General features: G+C 39.0%; 1 protein-coding gene across 2 annotated transcripts; it reads right to left on the bottom strand.

Moving 5' to 3' along the window:
- Positions 1 to 358: 358 nt before the first annotated feature.
- Positions 359 to 18233, bottom strand: tbx5a (T-box transcription factor 5a). 2 transcript variants are annotated; one of them, XM_026173785.2, is made up of 9 exons: positions 17265 to 18233; positions 16394 to 16567; positions 15507 to 15601; positions 13962 to 14081; positions 12854 to 13001; positions 7323 to 7475; positions 4437 to 4528; positions 2776 to 3008; positions 359 to 1171 (listed from the first exon to the last, which is right to left on the bottom strand). In XM_026173785.2, the coding sequence occupies exons 2-9, from the start codon at positions 16535 to 16537 to the stop codon at positions 579 to 581; spliced, it is 1578 nt and encodes a 525-aa protein (XP_026029570.1). In that variant the 5' UTR covers positions 16538 to 16567; positions 17265 to 18233; the 3' UTR covers positions 359 to 578. The 2 variants fall into 2 exon arrangements, with proteins under 2 accessions (XP_026029570.1, XP_026029572.1); XM_026173787.2 differs by having other exon boundaries at positions 16394 to 16564.
- Positions 18234 to 19851: the final 1618 nt, after the last annotated feature.

Here is a 19851-nt window from a genome sequence, read left to right as displayed (position 1 = left end):
CAATTTTACAATGTAACTTGTTAACTACAAAAACTATTTTAAAAATGAGAACTTGGGCTAATATAACAGAAGACAAGTGTCCTTTTTTTGTTTTGTTTTTTTACACAAATTTGTTATATAGTCCAAAAAGAGCTTTGTACTTGTGGTTGCAAACACATTTAATGGTCTGACTAAAAATCCGGACATCCAAGAAAAAGCACCGCCACACGAGTTCGCAGTCGACCTGCGGACCACATGCTTCTGAAGCATTTCTGACCTTCGCTTTTGTGTCTGCGTGCTCTGCTCTTGAGCAGTCTTTGCTTCTGCTTTTGTCCAGCTCCTCTTTGTTTGTTTGTTTGTTTATAAGTGCACATGCTGTCACAACAAGGTAAGTGATAAGATGCCTTCTCTTCTAGTCAGCACCATCCTACTATGCACATCCACTGTGAACCAACACTGGTCTCTTTAGGATGAACAGCAAGACCTTTTAAAAAAATATAAATATAAATTCATCTACACACTGCCTTGTTTTGGTCCTTTGTTGTGTTTTTTTTTTGTACCGTATTTATAGAGTGGGGGGGGGGAGAGAAACAACTTCTTTAGCTGTTCTCACTCCACTCTGGCATGATGCTTACACTATGTACAGAGTGGTACTGGTGTGGTGATAGTGTACGTGGTATGCCATGTGTATACAGGTACTCATTTCCCTGCAGACTGGCTGCTGGTGATTGGATCCCAGCCCCGGGACTGCATTGGCGGCCCAGAGTCTGATGGGTCATAGAGCTCTGGTACATTGCAGCGTGGTGGCCATCACCCAGCTGTGGAGAGGCGTGGCCTCCCACCCCACCTAGTCTGGACACCAGAGACCCTGAGGTGAAGTGAGCGGAGAAGTGTTGGTAGGGCAGTCGATCCATGGGCTGCATGGTGGTGACAGAACAGCTACCATAGGGTGATACACTGGCCCAAGTGTTGCAGCTGATGTCTTCCAAACTGGGAACAGGCTCAGCGCTTTGCGAGGCACTGGCATACATACAGGCCTGCCGCTGGCTAGACTCGCTGCGGTAAGGCCCACCGGAGAGACTGAGGCTCTGAGCGTAGCCAACAGGGCGGTAGTAATGGTCCTCCTCACTCGATGAGCTCTCCAGATATGCTTTCTTGTAGCTGTGATCTCCTGAGTGACAGTCATCATCCACTGCAGGTGGAATTAGAAAGGTGAGCAATTGTGTTATTCAGGAGATGGAAAATACAAACTGTTATCAAACAGAATGCAATGATTTGCAGATCTCATAAACTGGTATTTAATTTACAGTAGAACACAGAAAACATATCAAATGATTAATTGAGAACATGTGCCACATTAAGAAAACTATTAAGAAAAGCTCATTTTGAATTTGATGGCAGCAACATGTTTCACAAAAGTTGGGACAGGGCTATGTTTACCACTGTGTAGCATCCCCTCTTCTTTAACGACAGTCTGTACATATGAGGGAATTCAGGAGATCAGCTGCTGAACAAGCCCGGTTGAGCAGCCGGACTCTTGTTCTATGAAGCCATACTGTTGCAATAGATGCAGTTCGGGTTTAGCATTGTTGTGCTAAATATATTGGAGCATAATTGCTGTAAAACCTGTATCTACCTTTCAGTACTGATGGTGCCATTCCAGATGTGCAAGCTGCCAATTATAGGCAGTGATGCATGTCCATACGATGATAGATGAAGGCTTCTGAGATTTGTACCGTGCTTAACACCTAGGCTTTGCCTCTACAGCCACTCTCCACCTTCATTCACAGTATTTGACGTCCATGTTTTCCAAAAAGAATTTCAAATTTGGATTCATCTGCCCACAGAACACTTTTCCATTTTGCCTGGGTCCATTTTAAATGAACCTTGGCTCAGAGAAGACAGCAATGCTTCTGGATCATGTTCACATATGGGTACTTCTTTCCATGATAGACCTTTAACTCTGGATGGTGCAATGAACTCTTTTCACAGAAAATGATTTCTAGAAGTGCAATTTTTTCCATGACTGAATCACACCTGTTTTAATGCAGTGCTGCCTGATGGCCCGGAGATCACAGGCATCCAATTGATCTTCTGCCTTGTTGCTTGCACACAGAGATTTCTTCAGATTCTACGGATCTTTTGATTCAGTAGGGCTGTAGATGATGAGACTTTTAAAGTCTTTGTAGCCTTACATTCAGGAACACTATTCTGAAATTGCTCCTAATTTGTACATGCATTTTGTTGCTGATGTGGCTTCTCTGCCTCTCTTGGATGCTCTTTTATTTTTTTAATCTCCACTCATGTTACTGACCTCTGGCAATTAGCCTAATTAGGATCTTATGTAAAATTTTCCTCATTTTCCTTTCCAGCTGTTTCTTTTTTGTAACACTTCCATTTCCAGCCTTTTGTTGTCCCATCCCAACTTTTTAGAGAGATGTTTCTGCCATCAAATTCATAATGAGCTTGTATTTTTCCATGAAATGTTGAAATGTCTCAGTTTAAACATCTGACATGTTTCCTATGTTCTACTGTGAAGAAAATGTAGCTTTATTAGACTTTCCAATAAAAGCATTTTGTGTTTATTTGCATGGCATTCCAGATTTTCTAGAACTGGGGTTGTACATGACATATAGCAATATTAAATAGCAGACACTATATTTTAAATTACTCTTTGTTTAACGTAACACATCTCACGTCATTTGTTTTAGTTTACAAATCTTCATGTACACACATGATGTGTTCAAGAATAAACATTTATTTAAAAAAAATATTATAAATAAAAGATTCACCTACCTTTCCTCTTGATACAGTGGTACTCTTGGCCATGCTCATGAGGCAGGGGGTAGGAACCCGACTGGGGCAGCATGTCCTGTGAACTGCTTGTGACACCATTTTCACACTGGGAGTACTGGGAGCTCAGGCTGTTTGGTGTGGCCAGGCCTTGGACCTCCCCGCTAAATGGACTCTGGCTGGAGCCCACTCTCTGCCGCACTGTACTGCGAGGCACTACTGGATACTCCTTGGTACTACGTGCACACACAAACGATCACAGTTGTTAGTTATTATCTTCAACTATAATTTGCTGTCAACAAAGCAGAACTATTTTAATCTTCCGCATTTCATCATAAGATCATTTGTCAAAGACAACCAACGAGGATCACCATCAGTGATTTACTTCCACTTAGGACACAGAGAAAAACGTCTGGGGGGTGGGGGGGATATTCAGTCCAAAATATTTTGCCCCTATAAATCCTCAGGATCCATCAATAGATCATTTTGCTACTTCTAGTTCTTTGATATCAGGGGTGGATTCAGTTGAAAACCTGACCTGGTTTTGCAATAAGCTCTCCCCTTGATATTGTAACCAAGAGCAGACGTGCATTGCTTACTGTCCTCTGCAGGATTGGACAAAGGCATGAAAGATTGATAGTGTGGTTTGGACTCTCACCAGCTTCTATAGATTTACAAGTTTTGATAGCTGAAATGCATTTCACTTGAAACGTTTCATTAGCTCGTGGAACACACCTACTTAAAGAAATTTAACGTGCGTCTAGTACAATCAGGCATGCGGTTTTTTATAAAGCTACTTCTTTTTTTACTGCAACACGGATTGTGAGGTACTTGATCATTATTCTGTGCATCAGAGTAAAGGTTTTAGAGTGGATGCATTCTTCTAACACCTTATGGAAATGCCAAACAACCTTTCCTGTTTGGTCTGATTTGGGATTTTTTTCCCTCCTCATTTGAATTCACATAGAGTCTGAACTGGCTGCCCAAAGGGGGTTGTTTTTTTTCAAAACCAGATTTTCTCCTTTGAAAAAGTGTTTTCCACGCAGTACGGACTCATACTCCATTCCTCATCTGGACTGAATAATAGAGCGAGGGAGGGGAGAGATCAATGTGGTCGTGTAGTGCCTTGGCTGCCTGACCAAGAGACACCACCAGTTCAGCACAAATGCGTGCCCCCCCCCACACACACACACACACACACCACCAACACACACATATATACACTGCACACACACACACACAGCACAGTCCACATAAGGAGTTGGAACATCCTGGTAGAAAGAGCTCTATGGAAGAGAGATGTTACATTTGTGTTTCAGAGGTTCTGCCAGATCAGCCATAAAAGTCTTCAGCATGAAAACTGGCTGACTATCAAGAACTACACTTACATCATTGAAAATAACACTCACTGAAAATAACACATACGACTGGTTTGCATTTGGGTGATTGAGGGATTAAAGTGGGGCTCGTTAAGTGACAGTGTGACCAGGATGTCAGTAATCCCTGCCTAATTGAGGTAACATTTATCTACTCATTTCACAACATTTAGTATGGGTCAGTATTTCCATATATCAGAAGCAGGATCTATGAAAAAAAAAAAGAAAAGAAAAAGAAAAGCAAGCAAGAATAACGTGTATTTTGATTGTTTTTTTTCCCACATTTACCTTTGCATTCTGGACATCCGGTGTAATTCCATGTCATCGCTACCACGGAATCCTTTTGCAAATGGGTTGTTCTCGATCTTCAGCTGGGTTATCTGTAAGAGCAAACACACGAAGTGTCAGTAACATACACTGTTGCAGTAAGAGTCAATTGTTGTGCTGCTTATGTCATTTCATTGTCAGCTGCGTTTAAAAGCACCCAATTACAGCCAACCCACACATGCATTGAAATAGCAGCTATTTAAAAGCAGCATTTCGCCGTGTGCCAGACTGTCAGACAAGACAAGTCCTCTTCAACTCAGGGGCTTTATGATGACAATATTAAACATATATTTTTGGAGAAAACCGGGGCTTTACAGGTTTTTTTTGGATGCATGTAAGTGTTCACAAGTTACCCAAGAGTGAAATAACAGATCATATTTCCAGAAACCTGAGATACTTTCTGAGCTGAGTTCCTGAGTGCAATAGTTCAATAAAAACATGTCTATATAAATCATCTTTCATTGCTTAATTTATGATGTTACATTAGATGATGTCTAGCTTAGGAGATAGCTGGCTCGTGCATGACAGATACAAATCATAAGACTTATTCTATGACTTAATGTTTTGGTAAAAAACGTCTCTATCAATACCAAACAAATAGAAGCAGAAATTACTTTCAGAGCCACCCATAAACAATAAGTTAATCCCAGAGTGGTTTAACCCAGTCCCGGGATATCCCTCTCGTGAGCAGTGGTTTCTGGCAGGTAATTAGCTGGCAGCTCTCGTGTGCTTCCAGCTTTTTGACAAGACTGGAAGTTTGTGTGCACGCTGGCTGACACTTTCAGCAAACTTTGTAAAATCTCTCATGTGACACTTCGCTAGCTTCTTGTTAATACGAGCTGTCTGTCAGATCATTTATACACTGTCTCATCATTTTAAAAGTTTGGCATTAAAAATTCAGAGTCTATTTCGCCCTTTTTTATCCCCCTGCATGTCTTCCAAAAATACACCTAGACCAATAATTATCCAGTCCAACAATCTTATTCTCAGCTGAGTTTACAGAGAGAAAATTAAATATTTTACAAAAGATTTTGTTCTGACTAGAATTAGCAGATAGGAGGAAAAAAGGAAAAAAATAATTTGAGAGTCGAAATTCAAAGGCTGTAGTTTGACTAGGCTGTGTCCAAACTGTTCTCATTAAAATAACTGAGGCTGACATAAACACATTTCCAGATGCAAAATGAAGTGAAGTAGTTCAAGTAAGATTTTTTTTTTAAAAAAAAGAAAAGAACAAAAATATGAGCTGGTCTTAATTCATCTTCCCAATTTCACAAAAATCTTAAGAAAACATACCACTCCAGAAACCTCAGTTTCTGGAGAAAATGCTTTAATTACAGCTACGACAGGAAAGAGCTGAAACCAAAGACTTTGACCATTTCATTAGCTGAGAGTCTAACAGGTGAATTGGACAGATGCCTGCAGCTCGTAGCCCACTCCTTTTGGCAGGCTTAAAACTGTTTGATTAGACAAATGTGGCAAGAAAAAAAAGAGCCTCGAAACCCGAAATGCCCCTTTCTTTCCTGCAGGTCTGGAAAGCCCTAATAATTAGCCCGCAGTTACGATCTCAGCCCCTAGTAACAGGCTCAAAAATAATGAATGGTTTCTACAGAATGTTGGTCATTTGTGCTTCCTGTTCCCAGAAGCCCGGAGACCTGGATTGGCTGCGGGGACATTATGAGCTTTCGCCCCTTTCTCCCATATTCCCCAAACTAAAAACATATAGGCCTGCATGGTTAAAGGATGTTAAACAGATGCTGTTTGCAGATATTTGTATTCCCAAGATTTTTTTCCCCTCGCCCAGAAATGTGGACAGTGTAAATATTGAATTTTATTCCTGCTACTTTCACAAGTCTGAACACGCAATGGCGACTTAAAAAAAACAAAAAAACAAAAAGAAAATACGAGGCTGTGCGGCTCAAGAAATCACATCTTTAACTCTAATCTGATGTTATAAGTTTCCAGATTCCAGATACGTGAAAAACAAGGGTGATTCCAAGGTTTTCTGTTTCCAATTAAACACGGTAAGAAACTTAATTTATAACTCAATAATGTTAATTAAAGCTCCGTCGTTAACCGAGAAAGAGAAGCTTAGAAAATAAATGGAAAAAGGCAAACATTTGAATAGCATATGTAAAATCTGGTTTCCCTTGTGCGGGTATATGTAATTAAATCTTCAAAGTTTTTAGACTGAGATCTGTTTTTTGCGCGTCTATATACGAGCAATGCGTAAGGAGAGCTTCGAAATAAAGCATGCAGTGATAGTCTCATCTACACTGAAATAGACTGAAAATCAAACACCAACAAATGAATTTAAAAAATAATTACTAGAACTGTTTCAAAGTAGGTAGTTATTTATCTCCAACAAAAGCCTTAATAATAAAATCATGCCACGGACTTGGGTCTGTGAAACGTGTTCTAGTCAGGAATCTGAAGTTTTCCTGCGAGCAGCTGAGTTTAATATCAACGATTTTTAGTGAAAAACTTTAAACTCTCAAAGAGCTATTATTTCCCCTCTCCTTTAATCCAACAGAAGACCAAGAGCTGCATAAAAAATTGACAAAAAAATTATTATTAAAAAATAATTTGTGCAAAAATTATAAACACATTTTAAAAAATAACTTCAATGTGAAATCGACCTTTGCGCAATCCTGCATTTGCACCGGGGGCATTTTTGAGAGTGCAACAGACTGCATGGTTCTGTTTGCACAACTGATTTTTTCCCTCTTTATATTTACCTCCGTTTGAAACACTGTAATTTTAACCACCCCATAAAATACGTAAACCTAAAGCTGCCCCTTTCGCGACAATAAATGAATAAAAATATCCAAAAATACCCCAAGGTTTTACCTTATGGTTCTGATAGGATGTCACCGCAATGAAAGATGTTTCCGGAAAGACGTGAGTGCAGAAGGCCGTGTTTTTGGAACCAAAGCCATTATTTTCATCCGCTTTCACGATGTGAATCCTTGGTTGATACTTGTGCATCGAATTAAGGATGATCTGCAATAAAGAGAAAGTGGCGTTACACACATATATTTGGCGTCATTTCTAAAAATAAAATTAAACAAAATGAGATACATTCTACCAGTCCTCAAATGTGGTTTTTTTTTTGAGTGCGCTTTTTTTTAAAGATTAAAAATCTCCTTTTGTAAGAAAACACTTTACCATATATTTGTTATAATAAAAATAATAAAAATAATAAATGTTAGTAAGACATTAGCCATTTTTACGCATGAGCAACATGCTGACATGATAAGATTACAGTCTATTTTGCAAAAGGTCTATTTCAGTACTTTCACCAACGCACTGGTCTGCTTATACTTCTCAATAAAAAAATTTTTGTCCCTGTAATTTTACGAATTCTGTCTACTTTGTAATGGAATCCACTTTTCCTCTCAAAACGTCTAAGCTGAGCTATAGTTTCTGAAAAACACTTGTTTGGCTAAAACACTTTCATTGAACAACAAATTGTAATGAAAGTTTTATTTTTACCTTTTTATAGATATTTAAAATAAAGTCGACCAATTTGCATTCTTCTTCTTCTTGTTTTTTTTTTTTTTTACAGCACAGTCATTTAAACATTCCTCGTGTTTTAAATAGAATAAAGATTTAAAATGTTCTAATTAAACCCTTTAAAAATATAAATTGTCTCTCACTGTAATTATTACTGCAGTGACAGTGATTTACCGTGTTATTTATACAGCACTTCTCATGACAGTCACACAGATAAATGCAGGAGATAGACATATGCATGCCCTCTTCCTTTATATTCTGTTACCTTACTAAACCAGCCTATGAGAACTACAGTGAATAGAATGAACCTGTCTTTTGTTAGTCAATGCCATCAATCTTGAAGAAATATTATTTATTTATTTTATTTTAAATCCCATTAAATTCTTCTAATAAAAACGACGGCAATTGCTTTTTAATTGACTTATCCCTGCATTCGGTGCCATACCCATTCCTTCTATACTTTATCTGAAAGAGTGTTTTTGAACCTGCGTCTCAGTGCTAGCATGAGAAGAGCCGGGGGATTGCCCTGACCTCCAGTACCTATGGGGGCATCCTGCAGTATTACACAGACATAACCCAGAGTCTTTTCTCAGAGGCGAATGAACCATAGAGACCTACATAGATAATACAATAGTCATCCATTATTAATTCCCAGTTGAACTTGATCTCATTTCATGCTGGAATAGGTTTTTGTAATGGGCAGGAGAAAGTGTTTTTCAGCTGCCTGCCATGCACCTTGTAGATGCAAACTATTTAATGGAAGTAAGTGACAGAAAACATCAGTCAGGATTTGTTTAGTGGATCACTTCAGTTACATAAGCAGGCGCAGCTTTTTGTTTTTGTGGATTTTTGCAGTATTGCAGTTTTGTCATGGTGTATTTGAAAAACAAAAAATAATCAAACAAAAAAACTTCTTTCACGTGTCTGTTAAGCAGCAGTCCCTATGTCTTAATATTTAGAATCATTAATGAGGCTTCAAAACACGACTCGAAACTATGTAAACTGTGCAAAGAAAAAGCAGGGTAAATGGCAGATTTTCTCATGCATTCATTGCCTGCTTATTTCTTAGTTTGCATATATGTCCAAGATTGGAACAAACCACAACAACTAGTCCACTGATGCAAACATGTCATACAGCACCCTGTATGGTTTAAGAGGCTAAAAATGTCTGTCATGAAGACATATTAGAAGTTGCATAGATGTCTAAATGCACATTTCACCATGGAAAATAGCATGGCCCACTAACCGTGGGTTCCTAAAGTCCAGTATTTGTGCTATTAGGATGGGATGTGGTAGTGAGGAGGGGGTAGCTGTAGACCACCCACTGGGGACTCAGCATACACCTCAACTCCGTGGCCCAGTCACTGCCCTGCCTGGTTCCCTGTATCTCTGCCTCAACCCCCCCTAGCTTCTGGATGATCGCATGTAATGATAGTGAAGGATCACTTTGGGTCCCGGGCTGCTGCCCTTTTACTTTCAAGTTCCTCCACATCAGAGAGTTTCCCCAAGCTTCAGGATTAGCAGTCTTTGTACACCACCATCTATTGCTCATCACACACTGCCATTCAAATATAAACAGTGTGATCCTCACACTCCACCCTCATGCACAAAACATGTGTGGGAAGACTGGGAGACGAGTGCAGCAGCAAACTGATGGGTAAGACAAATAACACTGAGAAATATTCTGGGAGTTGAGACAGACATCAGAGCAAAAACTACAGATTGGTATGAAACAGAAACAAAAACAAACTATTCAGGAATTCAGATACAGAAAAAACACCACTTAATTCTGTAATTTTGTGACCAAACTAGTGCTGTTGTGGAGGTTTTGATATGTATCGACAGATATGAATAACAAGCAACAAAGCAAATACACTTTGTTAAAGCCAAAGTACAGAGGGATTAAATTTAAGATACTTGAATCACAAATAAAATTACTTACAACAAAATAGCACTTGTTACTAAATATGCTATATACAAAAATTATAATGTTGCAGATGGCAAAGTTTAACCTTTAACTAATAAGAATACAGAATTTTTACATTTTGGGGCAGTTTAATGTATAACTTTTTTTTAAAGAAGATATTTATGTAAGTAGAATCTCATGGAAACTAAAAACCAAATAGCTAGCCAAAACTGTTACCCTGTAATATAACTAAAGTCAGTGAGTATATATACTTAGTTACTTCACAAAATTAGAACATTATGATTAATAATTGTATCTTTAAATAAATCTCTTTTAAGATACACACTTCTTTAAAATGCATTACCTAGCTTCGGTACAACTAAAACACATTACCATTGAAATAAACTGCTTAGTGAAACAGACCTCAGCCTCAACACTTTCATACGACGAATATGTAAAATATCAGAAAAATGACTTATGTGTGTGTAACCTATACATACTGTGTATAATTTAAAAATCCTGTTCCTTGCAAATATCCTTCTGCCCACTTCAAACCACTATTCTTCACTATATTTCTACACAAAACTTAATAAAATAGCATATCTACAAGATTTTCTCATAACATTTCCAAAGCTCCTTAAACTACCTTCTTTCATGATTCGCACTAAAATGTTTGTTATAACAAATTTGTTTTAAGAGTGAGGGTTACACTCCACGGTTATGCAATACAGTTCAATGGGTTATAAAACTGTCACAAACCAAAAACAGAACAATTAACCTTGCATTAAGACAAAGGCACCACATCCTCTGAGATTAATTCCTAAGCTGAGCTCAGTCCTGCCCGGCCCCCTGACGTGTATGTTTTACAGACATTTCTAGAAGAAAACCTCAGGCCAGTCCTGTATTGGTTTAATCAGCATCAGCAATATGTTTTAGTCTCATGTCTCACTGCTAGTAATTATAAATCATCTACAAGTTATTTCAACCAGCTGGACCAACAAGCTGATGGAGTATATTTCTGGACAGCCACCAGTGCTTCATTTATGAATCCCATGGAGCTCTCTCCCAGCACGAAAGAGGCCGAGCCAGGAACCACTGCAACCAATCAAACTTTACTTTAACCCAAAATTCACAGTGCTGCTCACATTCCGACTGAGACTCAGTTTCATCTCACCGGCTGTGCTTTGGCAAGGGAGCAGTTCCTTTAGGTGCCATGTGGACAGATAGTAGCTTGTGTGTGCTAGAATTCATATTAATTTTTCCGTGGGTAACTTTGAAAGCTGAAACCAGCTTCACTTTGATTCATTACCACACTGAAACCAACACCTTAAGTGGATGCAGAAGTATACATAAGAATATAGTATAATGGCAACAATAATATATAGTATAATAATTGGTGTGTGGTCATAATAATAATTGGTCATATGCAATGAGATCGTGTTTTTTGTGGACTATCGAGCATTGTGGAGTAATACGTCTCTAAAAGCAAAACCAAACAAACACAGCTTGCGTTAAGGAATGTTTTCTCATGAAAGCAAGTTTTAGAATTTGTTTAGAATAATGAGGAGTTAAAGCTAGGAAATAGGTACCATACAGCCTCTTACTGCTGAGAAGGGTGAAGGAGATGGTGGGTGGTGGTGCAATTGCCCTTTTCCTTTTTCCTAAAAAAGTTCCCAGTTGATCTCTTCTACTCATGCAAGCTGAATTCCAGGAGGTCCATGGCTAATGCACCTAGGGGGTGCTATAATAACACTGTGCTACAAAAGGTATGTTACTAACACCTTCATAGCAAACATATTACATATTAAAGAATAAGATGATGGCACGATAAGAAAGAAATATTTGTCTCAATCTGGAATATTTATCTAAAGATCACAGAGACTCTTCAAAACATTACCTTTACATCATTATGTTCAATAGTAAAAACAGAATATCACCAAACTTTTTTGTAATCTCAGGAGATTCCACTTTGGAAAAGTAAAGTAGAAAAAACCTTCATATGGCACAAAATTTCCTCTATATTTCTTTTTTTGTGTTTAAAGTATATCAGGCTTACTATTATTATTATTATTATTATTATTATTATTATTATTATTATTATTATTATTATTATTATTATTATTATTGTTTTTGTTGTTGTTGTTATTATTATAGCAGTAGTATAGTAGTGGTAGAAGTATTTGCATCTAATTGAACACCACAACTATTTCACTATTTAAAATTAATTTTGTGACGTTTTCAACATCAGAATGCATTTCATTACTTACTATTTTCGTATTCATTTTAACACTGCAAGTTACATTTAACAAAAAATGGAAAAAAAGGACAAAACATAAAAAATATAAACGTATCTATATAATAAAACGTATACCCTCCACCAAAGCGATGGATGGATGGTTAGATGGAATTTATCAAACGATTTACTTTCACTAAAACACATCTTTACAGAAGCAACTTAATAAAGTTTGGGCTCCACAGGTGCAGTGAAAGAATGACTGAAAGATTATGTTTAAGTTTTAATGCACATTTAACAGATCAAATGCAAAGTTTTAAGCAAATAAATAAATCAATAAACTGGTTGCCTCTCTTTAAAAAATATGACCAGGCAGGAGCATTATCTTTAATCAATTTAAAATGTGTGTAAAATATTTAACCTCAAGAAAACAATAAAACGTACTTTTAATTAGCTGCGAGTAGCAACAACAACAACAACAACAACAACAACAACAATAATAGTAATAATAATAATAATAATAATAATAATAATAATAATAATAATAATAATAATAATAATATGTTAGGGATTTTTATATAAATGGCGATGCAGAGACCTGCAGATAAGCATTTAGTGCCATCATGTAACACGTCGGGCCTTAACGGATTCTCGGGATTTGGGTCAGTGCAACACCAGGTTAGCAATCATGTGGTTAAATAGTATTGATGACAGGCAGGCACCTACGTGTCCGAACGGGTCCAGGTGGTTGTTGGTCAATTTCAGCTTCTGGAAGGAGACGAGCTGCCTCATCCAATGAGCCCCCGTGGCGGGAGAGTCCGGGTGAACGTAGAGTCTCCCGGGCATGGCAGGCTCTGCCTTCCCAGTCACAGACCTGATACACAGCAACACAGTCACACGCTTTGAAACTTGCTGGACTAACACTCACATGCTAGCCGCAACTGAGTCGGTCCTAACAAGTCGAAAGAAGCAGAAGATAATGACTGTGGATAAAATGTAATAATAAATTAAATTTTTATTATAAACGGAAAACTTAAATTAGTGGGGCACTGTTTCTAATTATTACGCACAAAATGGCGCAATATGGGACTTTCTGCACTTAAAGTTCTAAACTATGGGTGATTACGTCTTTTTCAAAACTTTGCTTTATTAACTTTAAACTTCAGTACATAAGGAAGCCTTCTGTATCGTGCCATTGTCGGATATTGATTGCTTCTAGTCACGTTAGACGTTAAAGGCACTGTTTTGCAACATATGTGGAACGAGGGGAGAATTAGTTTTAGGCCGTGCTTAATGCGTCTTCAGTGGCATCATTGGCATGTAGCTAGCAATATTAAAGGCTCTGACACAAAGAAGAAAGACCCGCTTGGAGAACGACTCTAGACAAACAGCCGTGTGAAAAAAATCTTTGATGCAGTGCAAGGAAAAGTTTATCTCGTTGCTTTCAGCGCAGAAAACTCAGCACTGACAGAAACATTTCTGCCTGCTGACTTCATTTCTTGGCAAATATTAGAAAAAACACAGTTAATAATTCTCCCGGAAATAATATATTCACTTCCGATTCCCGTCCATCACGACAATATAACGCTCCCCGCTGCAAATAACTCCAGAGAGAGCGAGAAAGCGAGAGACTAGCTGAGATCCCCCTCCCCCAACCCCCCCCCCCCCCCAAAAAAACAAACAAAACAAAATCAAAAACTAAAAAAACACACACACCAAAAAAACAAAACAAAAAAAAAAAAACAATGACCCGGATTTTCATCGGTGCGTAAAAGTATATGTTGGCAAGGCAAATCCTTTTAGAGAAGCGTTGCTGTGTTATGTTTTTACGTACCATTTATTATCGGCGAATTTGTATCGATGGTCGTCAGCTGGAACAACGTCCATAAGTAGAATGTATTTCGTTTTAGGGTTTAATCCTGTGACCTTCACTTTGAAGCTGGGAAACATTCTCCTGTACAGGAAAATAAAGTGTTGTGGACACGCGAGAAAAAAACAAGTACATGACTACTCACACCTATTAACACACACACACACACACACACACACACACACACACACACACACACACACACACACACACACACACACACACACACACACACACACACACACATATATGTATGTATATATGAAATCAAATGCTTTCGTAATAAAGCCTGTGCCATTCACTCTTTAATAAGCAAACCAAAAGTAAATAATATTTTGAAGCATAGAGAAAGGTTAAGTGGGAGGATTTAAAACATATAAATATCCGTCTTTGGTGTTTGGAGAGGAAAATCTTACTTTCAAGGCAGGGCGTTGGATCTGAGAAGAGCCATTATAAAAAAATTTTTTCAATATGTTCCAGACCTTTTTTTCATACGTGCAACATCCCTCTAGTAAATCTTTTGGATATTTGGTAGCTGTCATATTGCAGAAAACACACACATACACGGAGAGAAACACTAAGCTCTCCCACGAGTGAAAGGGAAGGGCTAACGGACGAGGATGGATGCTGTGTAATATCATCTCTTGCCAAAAACAGGAGTGAAATGATTGACGGGAATATAATGGAGACTTTTTGCAGCTGTAAGAAAACAACTACCTTCTGCCCGCGCTGGAGAGCATATCGAAATGCAGCAATATTCAACTGTAAATATTCCTCATTTGTAGGAGCCTGTGCAAGCGGTGCTCCGAAGCTATTTGACATAAAAAGTCATGGGCGCATATAAAAGTTCACACGCAGGCGACATGAGCTGTTTTGACTGGATACAGTCTGAGGGCGACCGTGGAGCTGACAGCAGGACACATTCACTCACGCGGTCCCTGCACAACATGCTGTTGCACACGTGTTGGATCACAAGAAGTGTCTGCACGCAGTTACACACACACACACACACACACACACACACACACACACACACACACACACACACACACACACACACACACACACACACACACACACACACACCTGCAGCGGATACAGAGAAAACGGCGCAAAAGGCAGCCCTTATGCTCTTTAATGTCTTTATTTCAACGCAAAGAAACAATCGGTAACATTTTACACAAGGGGGCACGTTTTGCACGTTGGCTCTCTCGCTGTATCGCATTTCCCAACAAGGCCACCCAGACTAAAATATGGACCGGTAGTGCTGCAGAACACTAAAGCGTCCACCAGATGCTCTTGTGTTTTCTCTGTGGTTCTGTACGGTTCCAGATCCCCACGCAAGAAAATTCCAGTCTGGTTTATAGTTTATATTTAAGCTCGAAAATCGGCCAAGATAACTAAAAGCCTCATCAACAAGCAGACACGCAGTCAATGAACCCATTAGTTCTACTGAAATCTTTCTAATCGCGATAATAATAATAATGAAAATGTTTTAGATGCTCCTACCGTCCCGCTTTGGTGATGATCATCTCCGTCCCCACCTCGTGAAACTTCGTCCATAGTTCCCTTTCGTGCAGGTAGACCTTTATTCCCTCCATTCCCTTCAAAGTAAAACATTCTAGTGTGTATGGTTTTTCTAAAGTTGCATTATAGATAGAGGTGTCATGCACTAGTCTGCATGCATTTAAGGCCTTCTGAGTTCAGAGGTTGTAAAAAATCAAAACTGTAGGTCTAATATTTAGTGTTTGATTAAAACACTTTAAAAAATAAAATGCAAATACTTTGGACAACCGAGTTGTACGCTGAGGGCTAAGCTGTAAATAATGCAGAGGATAATAAGCTTATGAATTAACAGTTTAAACCAGCCATAATACCGTAGCCTTTAACTTGTTCAGCCTTTGCCGTGAGAACTGAAGCAGCAAACCCGATTTTATAATAGTCAAAGCTAATGTGCAATGAACATAAACCCACACAGAATTGATCTGTATCCCCTATATGACTATAAACTATAACACACACAGTTACGCTATGAAGCTTAACAGAAACGAAAAATTTGCTGAGACTTTGCTGAAGTTGTTTCATTTCACAAATTAAAAAAAAAATCACTAGTGGACTAAATATCAGATCCAATCACATTTCTATCTCCAAACAGCGTAAATATATACGCCGAAAGAACTAAAATGAGCAGAAATACTCCATTCACTGTGCGGATATTTGTTTTTAAGTCATGATTTATATTTTATATTTTTAACGCCAAGAACAACAGGGTATCTGCCTGCTTCTGACAAAAACGCCTAGGCTATTTTTTTTCCTGCAAATGAGTGAAAGTGACCCCTAAATCCGCAGCTTCCAGCCTGAAGCAGTGAGTGTGAGGCCTGCAAGCCGGCACTGACCTGCTGGATGTAAGTTGTCTGTGATGACGGGGATTTGCTTGAGGTCCCGTTCTGTTTCTCTGATTTATTATCGCTCTGTAATTCTCTCGAATCCGAGCCACCTGGAGAGTTTTGGAGGACAAAAGTCTCCTCTTGGTCCGCCATGACCGGAGCTCCGAAAACTACACGTCGCTGCTGGGAGACGGAAACAGAGATGTCAGTGTGTGCAGCCCGACCTTCTTAACTAACCGGATAACTGAAGACAGACTTTCAGGACATTGTGTTAATATGAATTTAGAGACACACAAATAAGCTTCATTTGCACTGTGTAATCACATTTATTGTTCTTGCTGTTACTATTTTGTCAAGTGAAAATACTTTTTTGATAGCTCAGAAATGAAAGCATAACATATGTAAATATAACACACATGATAGAAAGCCTTCATGTTAATGGCATGAGCTAAACGTTTAAACCCAAAGCATTTTAATACTCTTAATAATTGCTTAGTGCAATGTGTTTTTCACAAATACAGGTCATTTTATTCTGCATATGTTATTCTTAGGAGAATAACTTCAATATTCACAACATTACTAAACTATTAGGACTTTTATTGTGACACACTGAAGCAGGCCCTCGCCTTTTCCCCCCTGCATGCTCCCAGAACTAAACACATGAGCTGTATTGCCCTGCGAGGCGGCGATCGAAGCAAAAATAAATCGCAGAGGTGCCTCCTAAAGAAAAGAAAAAAAACCCATTTACACTCAGACGGTGTCACTTCAGCAGACAGCTGCGATTCCTGCAACGTGGAGTAGCATTTACTACGATGTGGGCGAGTTATGAAATGCAGTCACGGTGGGTACACGCAGTCGGTTCAGATCAGCATCAGCTTACCTAAAAACCAAAAACAGGTCGCAGGCTGCAGCTGGCCCAGCAGAGAAACGCAGTGTCGCCTTGAAACGTCCAAAAAATAAGAAATCAATCAAAAATCAGATAATCCACGCGTTTTTCTCGAAGAAGCTGCACAAACTCCCCATGAATCCCCACTGTTTCTCCCCTCAGTTAGTTCCTACACAGCGGAGTCAAAACCACGCAGATCCTCGCGGAGCTCGCTGACAGCTACACGGCGCTGCTCTGTGCCTTATTGTTGCATTTTACAGCGGAGGTGCGTTTTGTGAGCCTACTCTGCCGATGGCACTTAGCAGTAAGCTGTAGCCTATTCCCAGCGGAGCAGGTCTGTCACCTCCTCCGTCCCTCCTCTCTCTCCCAGCCTCTGGTTTTTCAGGAGCTCCCTCTCCAACTCTCCGCTGCGAGTCGCTGACCAACCGTGCGAAGCGGAAACTGAGTCCGCTACGTAGAAGTGCCGGTGTGGGGCTATGAGGGAGGAGGATGGGGAGGTGGGGAGGTGTTGCCTTTGCAGGAAGAGCATTGGTTTATGTCCGCGGCAATAATTCCTTACTGGTACACACCCCAGTTCTTCTTATTTATCCACTCCAAACCTCTTCTTGATCCCAGTCTCCAGCCTCTAATTCATTTGATATTGACATATTCGTGCGCCGTTAAGCATCAGTCTCTTCTCCGTAGATCTACACACAATAGAATCAAGTTCATCAAGCGTGACGCTCAGTCATGCATGCATTAGTAGGCATAGGCCAACAGGTTGCCCTTCTTTATTATTACAACTGACTAATAAAAGGATCATAAGCTATGTTTTGTCTGTGCTTGCACTGATGTCTGGGCAATTAACAATATCAATTTACCGACCGAATTTTGTCTCTGGGTACTTTAAACCATTATTTTACTATTCAGTTAATTATTCAAGAAGAACAAGGAACCAAGCTGGGTTCATAGAACCGAGGAAAAAAATAAATACATTTGGGATATAGTTATCTCTCTTTCTCTCTCTCCCTCTGTGTGTGTGTGTGTGTGTGTGTGTGTGTGCATGTTGGGGGGCGAACATGAGGAAGTCTAGGCCTTTGGCTTCACACAGGTTTACCCCGCACACCACAGAGGGATTAGATGGTAAAAAAAACAGCATTTTCCCCCTATATTACATCAAATTGTATTGCACCATGTATACATAATACTGTACATCACCCTAATGCGTATCTATCTGACTTTATAATGGCTTTGCAAGTACACAACAAACTTACAGTGCCAAACTAGTAACTTTTAAGCGTGAATTTTGCAGATGAAATCCCTCTATTCTCATGTTCCTCCTGAAATAAGACCAAAGAAGAAGAAGAAGAAGAAGAAAAGAATAACGATTTAACTCGACCATTAAGGACAAAATTTAGTTCTGAAGAAACACGGGAGCAGTAATCTGCAACTTTCCAAACGCATCATTTTTTGCAGTGTGCCCACTTAAATGTCTCATTTGCATTTTAGGCTGTTATCTCATTACGTAGTCACCCCCAGGGTGACTTTCCTCACCAGTCAGTGTTGCACACGGACACCACTCGAGCTATGTGTTTGTTCCGTAGCGACTCGGCGATATTTGCACTACTTTAGCAGTGCTCACAGAGGCCTTTGAAAAAGCCATAAACATAATTAATTTGAATTTGTTCCTGATAAAAGCGAAGGTGGGCCTATGTGCTCACTTACCCCCATTTTTTTGACTGAAAAAAGTGCTAAATTTGGTTCGTCTTTGCCATATGATAAAATAATATACACATATTTTTGGGATGTAGTCTTATGCCATAGCCTTTGTGTAACAACATTTTCCCGCGGAGAAAAAACGAATCGTCTAAACTTTGTAATCATAATTTTCCAGTTTTCAAATGTATTTCTGTGAAGTTTTTGCAGATTTCGTGAAGCTGTTTATTTGTTTACATTTTAAAGACAAAACAACCCGGCAAAGAAATGTAAAATAAACAAAACATTTTGGGAAGCTGCCACACATTTTTTCGCCTCGAAGTTGAATTTTTTGCTTGGTCGAGTGGGTGCAGGTAACTTTTAACACAGCAGGTGTGCACACAAACAGCGAGCAGGCGAAACGAAGAGTTTGCAGAAGACCGGACAGCACTTTTAAATGACACGGACGCTGTTGTCAGTGCAGACATGACTATCAGGCAGCGTTACTGCATAACTGATAAATGATAAAGACGGAAATTTATTCAGGGATACTCCACGAGTTTACAAGCCACGTGTGAGAGTGAAAAAAAAAAAATATATATATATATATATTTTTTTTTTTATTGGCCTCGTCCACAGAGAAGTCTGCGCGCTGATGCTGACAAATACAAGTAACTGAAATGCAGTCTAACAAAAATCCATTAAAACAGTCTTAGAATTAAAATGTCAGCAATGGGAATACAACCCAGCAGTGTGAGGTTGTGCATATCATTCTGCAAAGTGAAACGTTTTTTGGTTGTTTATTTACTTTTTAATGAGCACTTGAAACGATAGGTACTGATACAGGAGCTGCAGGTAGATGAAACCCAAATTTTAAAGCCTGTGTGAAAGAGAAAAAAAGCTATAA

The sequence above is a fragment of the Astatotilapia calliptera genome, chromosome 7 (genome assembly GCF_964374335.1).
Source record: "Astatotilapia calliptera chromosome 7, fAstCal68.1, whole genome shotgun sequence".
In the NCBI taxonomy this organism is placed as follows: domain Eukaryota; kingdom Metazoa; phylum Chordata; class Actinopteri; order Cichliformes; family Cichlidae; genus Astatotilapia; species Astatotilapia calliptera.
This window is presented reverse-complemented; position numbering and strand designations above follow the sequence as displayed.

What these genes read in the sequence shown, in the direction of transcription:
- tbx5a (XM_026173785.2), bottom strand. Translation starts at nt 16,537, where the DNA reads ATGGCGGACCAAGAGGAGACTTTTGTCCTCCAAAACTCTCCAGGTGGC. An exon ending in AGACAACTTACATCCAGCAG is followed by an intron (nt 15,602 to 16,393) that starts GTCAGTGCCGGC and finishes TTTACTTTGAAG; the next exon opens with GGAATGGAGGGAATAAAGGT. An exon ending in ACCTGGACCCGTTCGGACAC is followed by an intron (nt 7,476 to 12,853) that starts GTAGGTGCCTGC and finishes TCTTTATTGCAG; the next exon opens with ATCATCCTTAATTCGATGCA.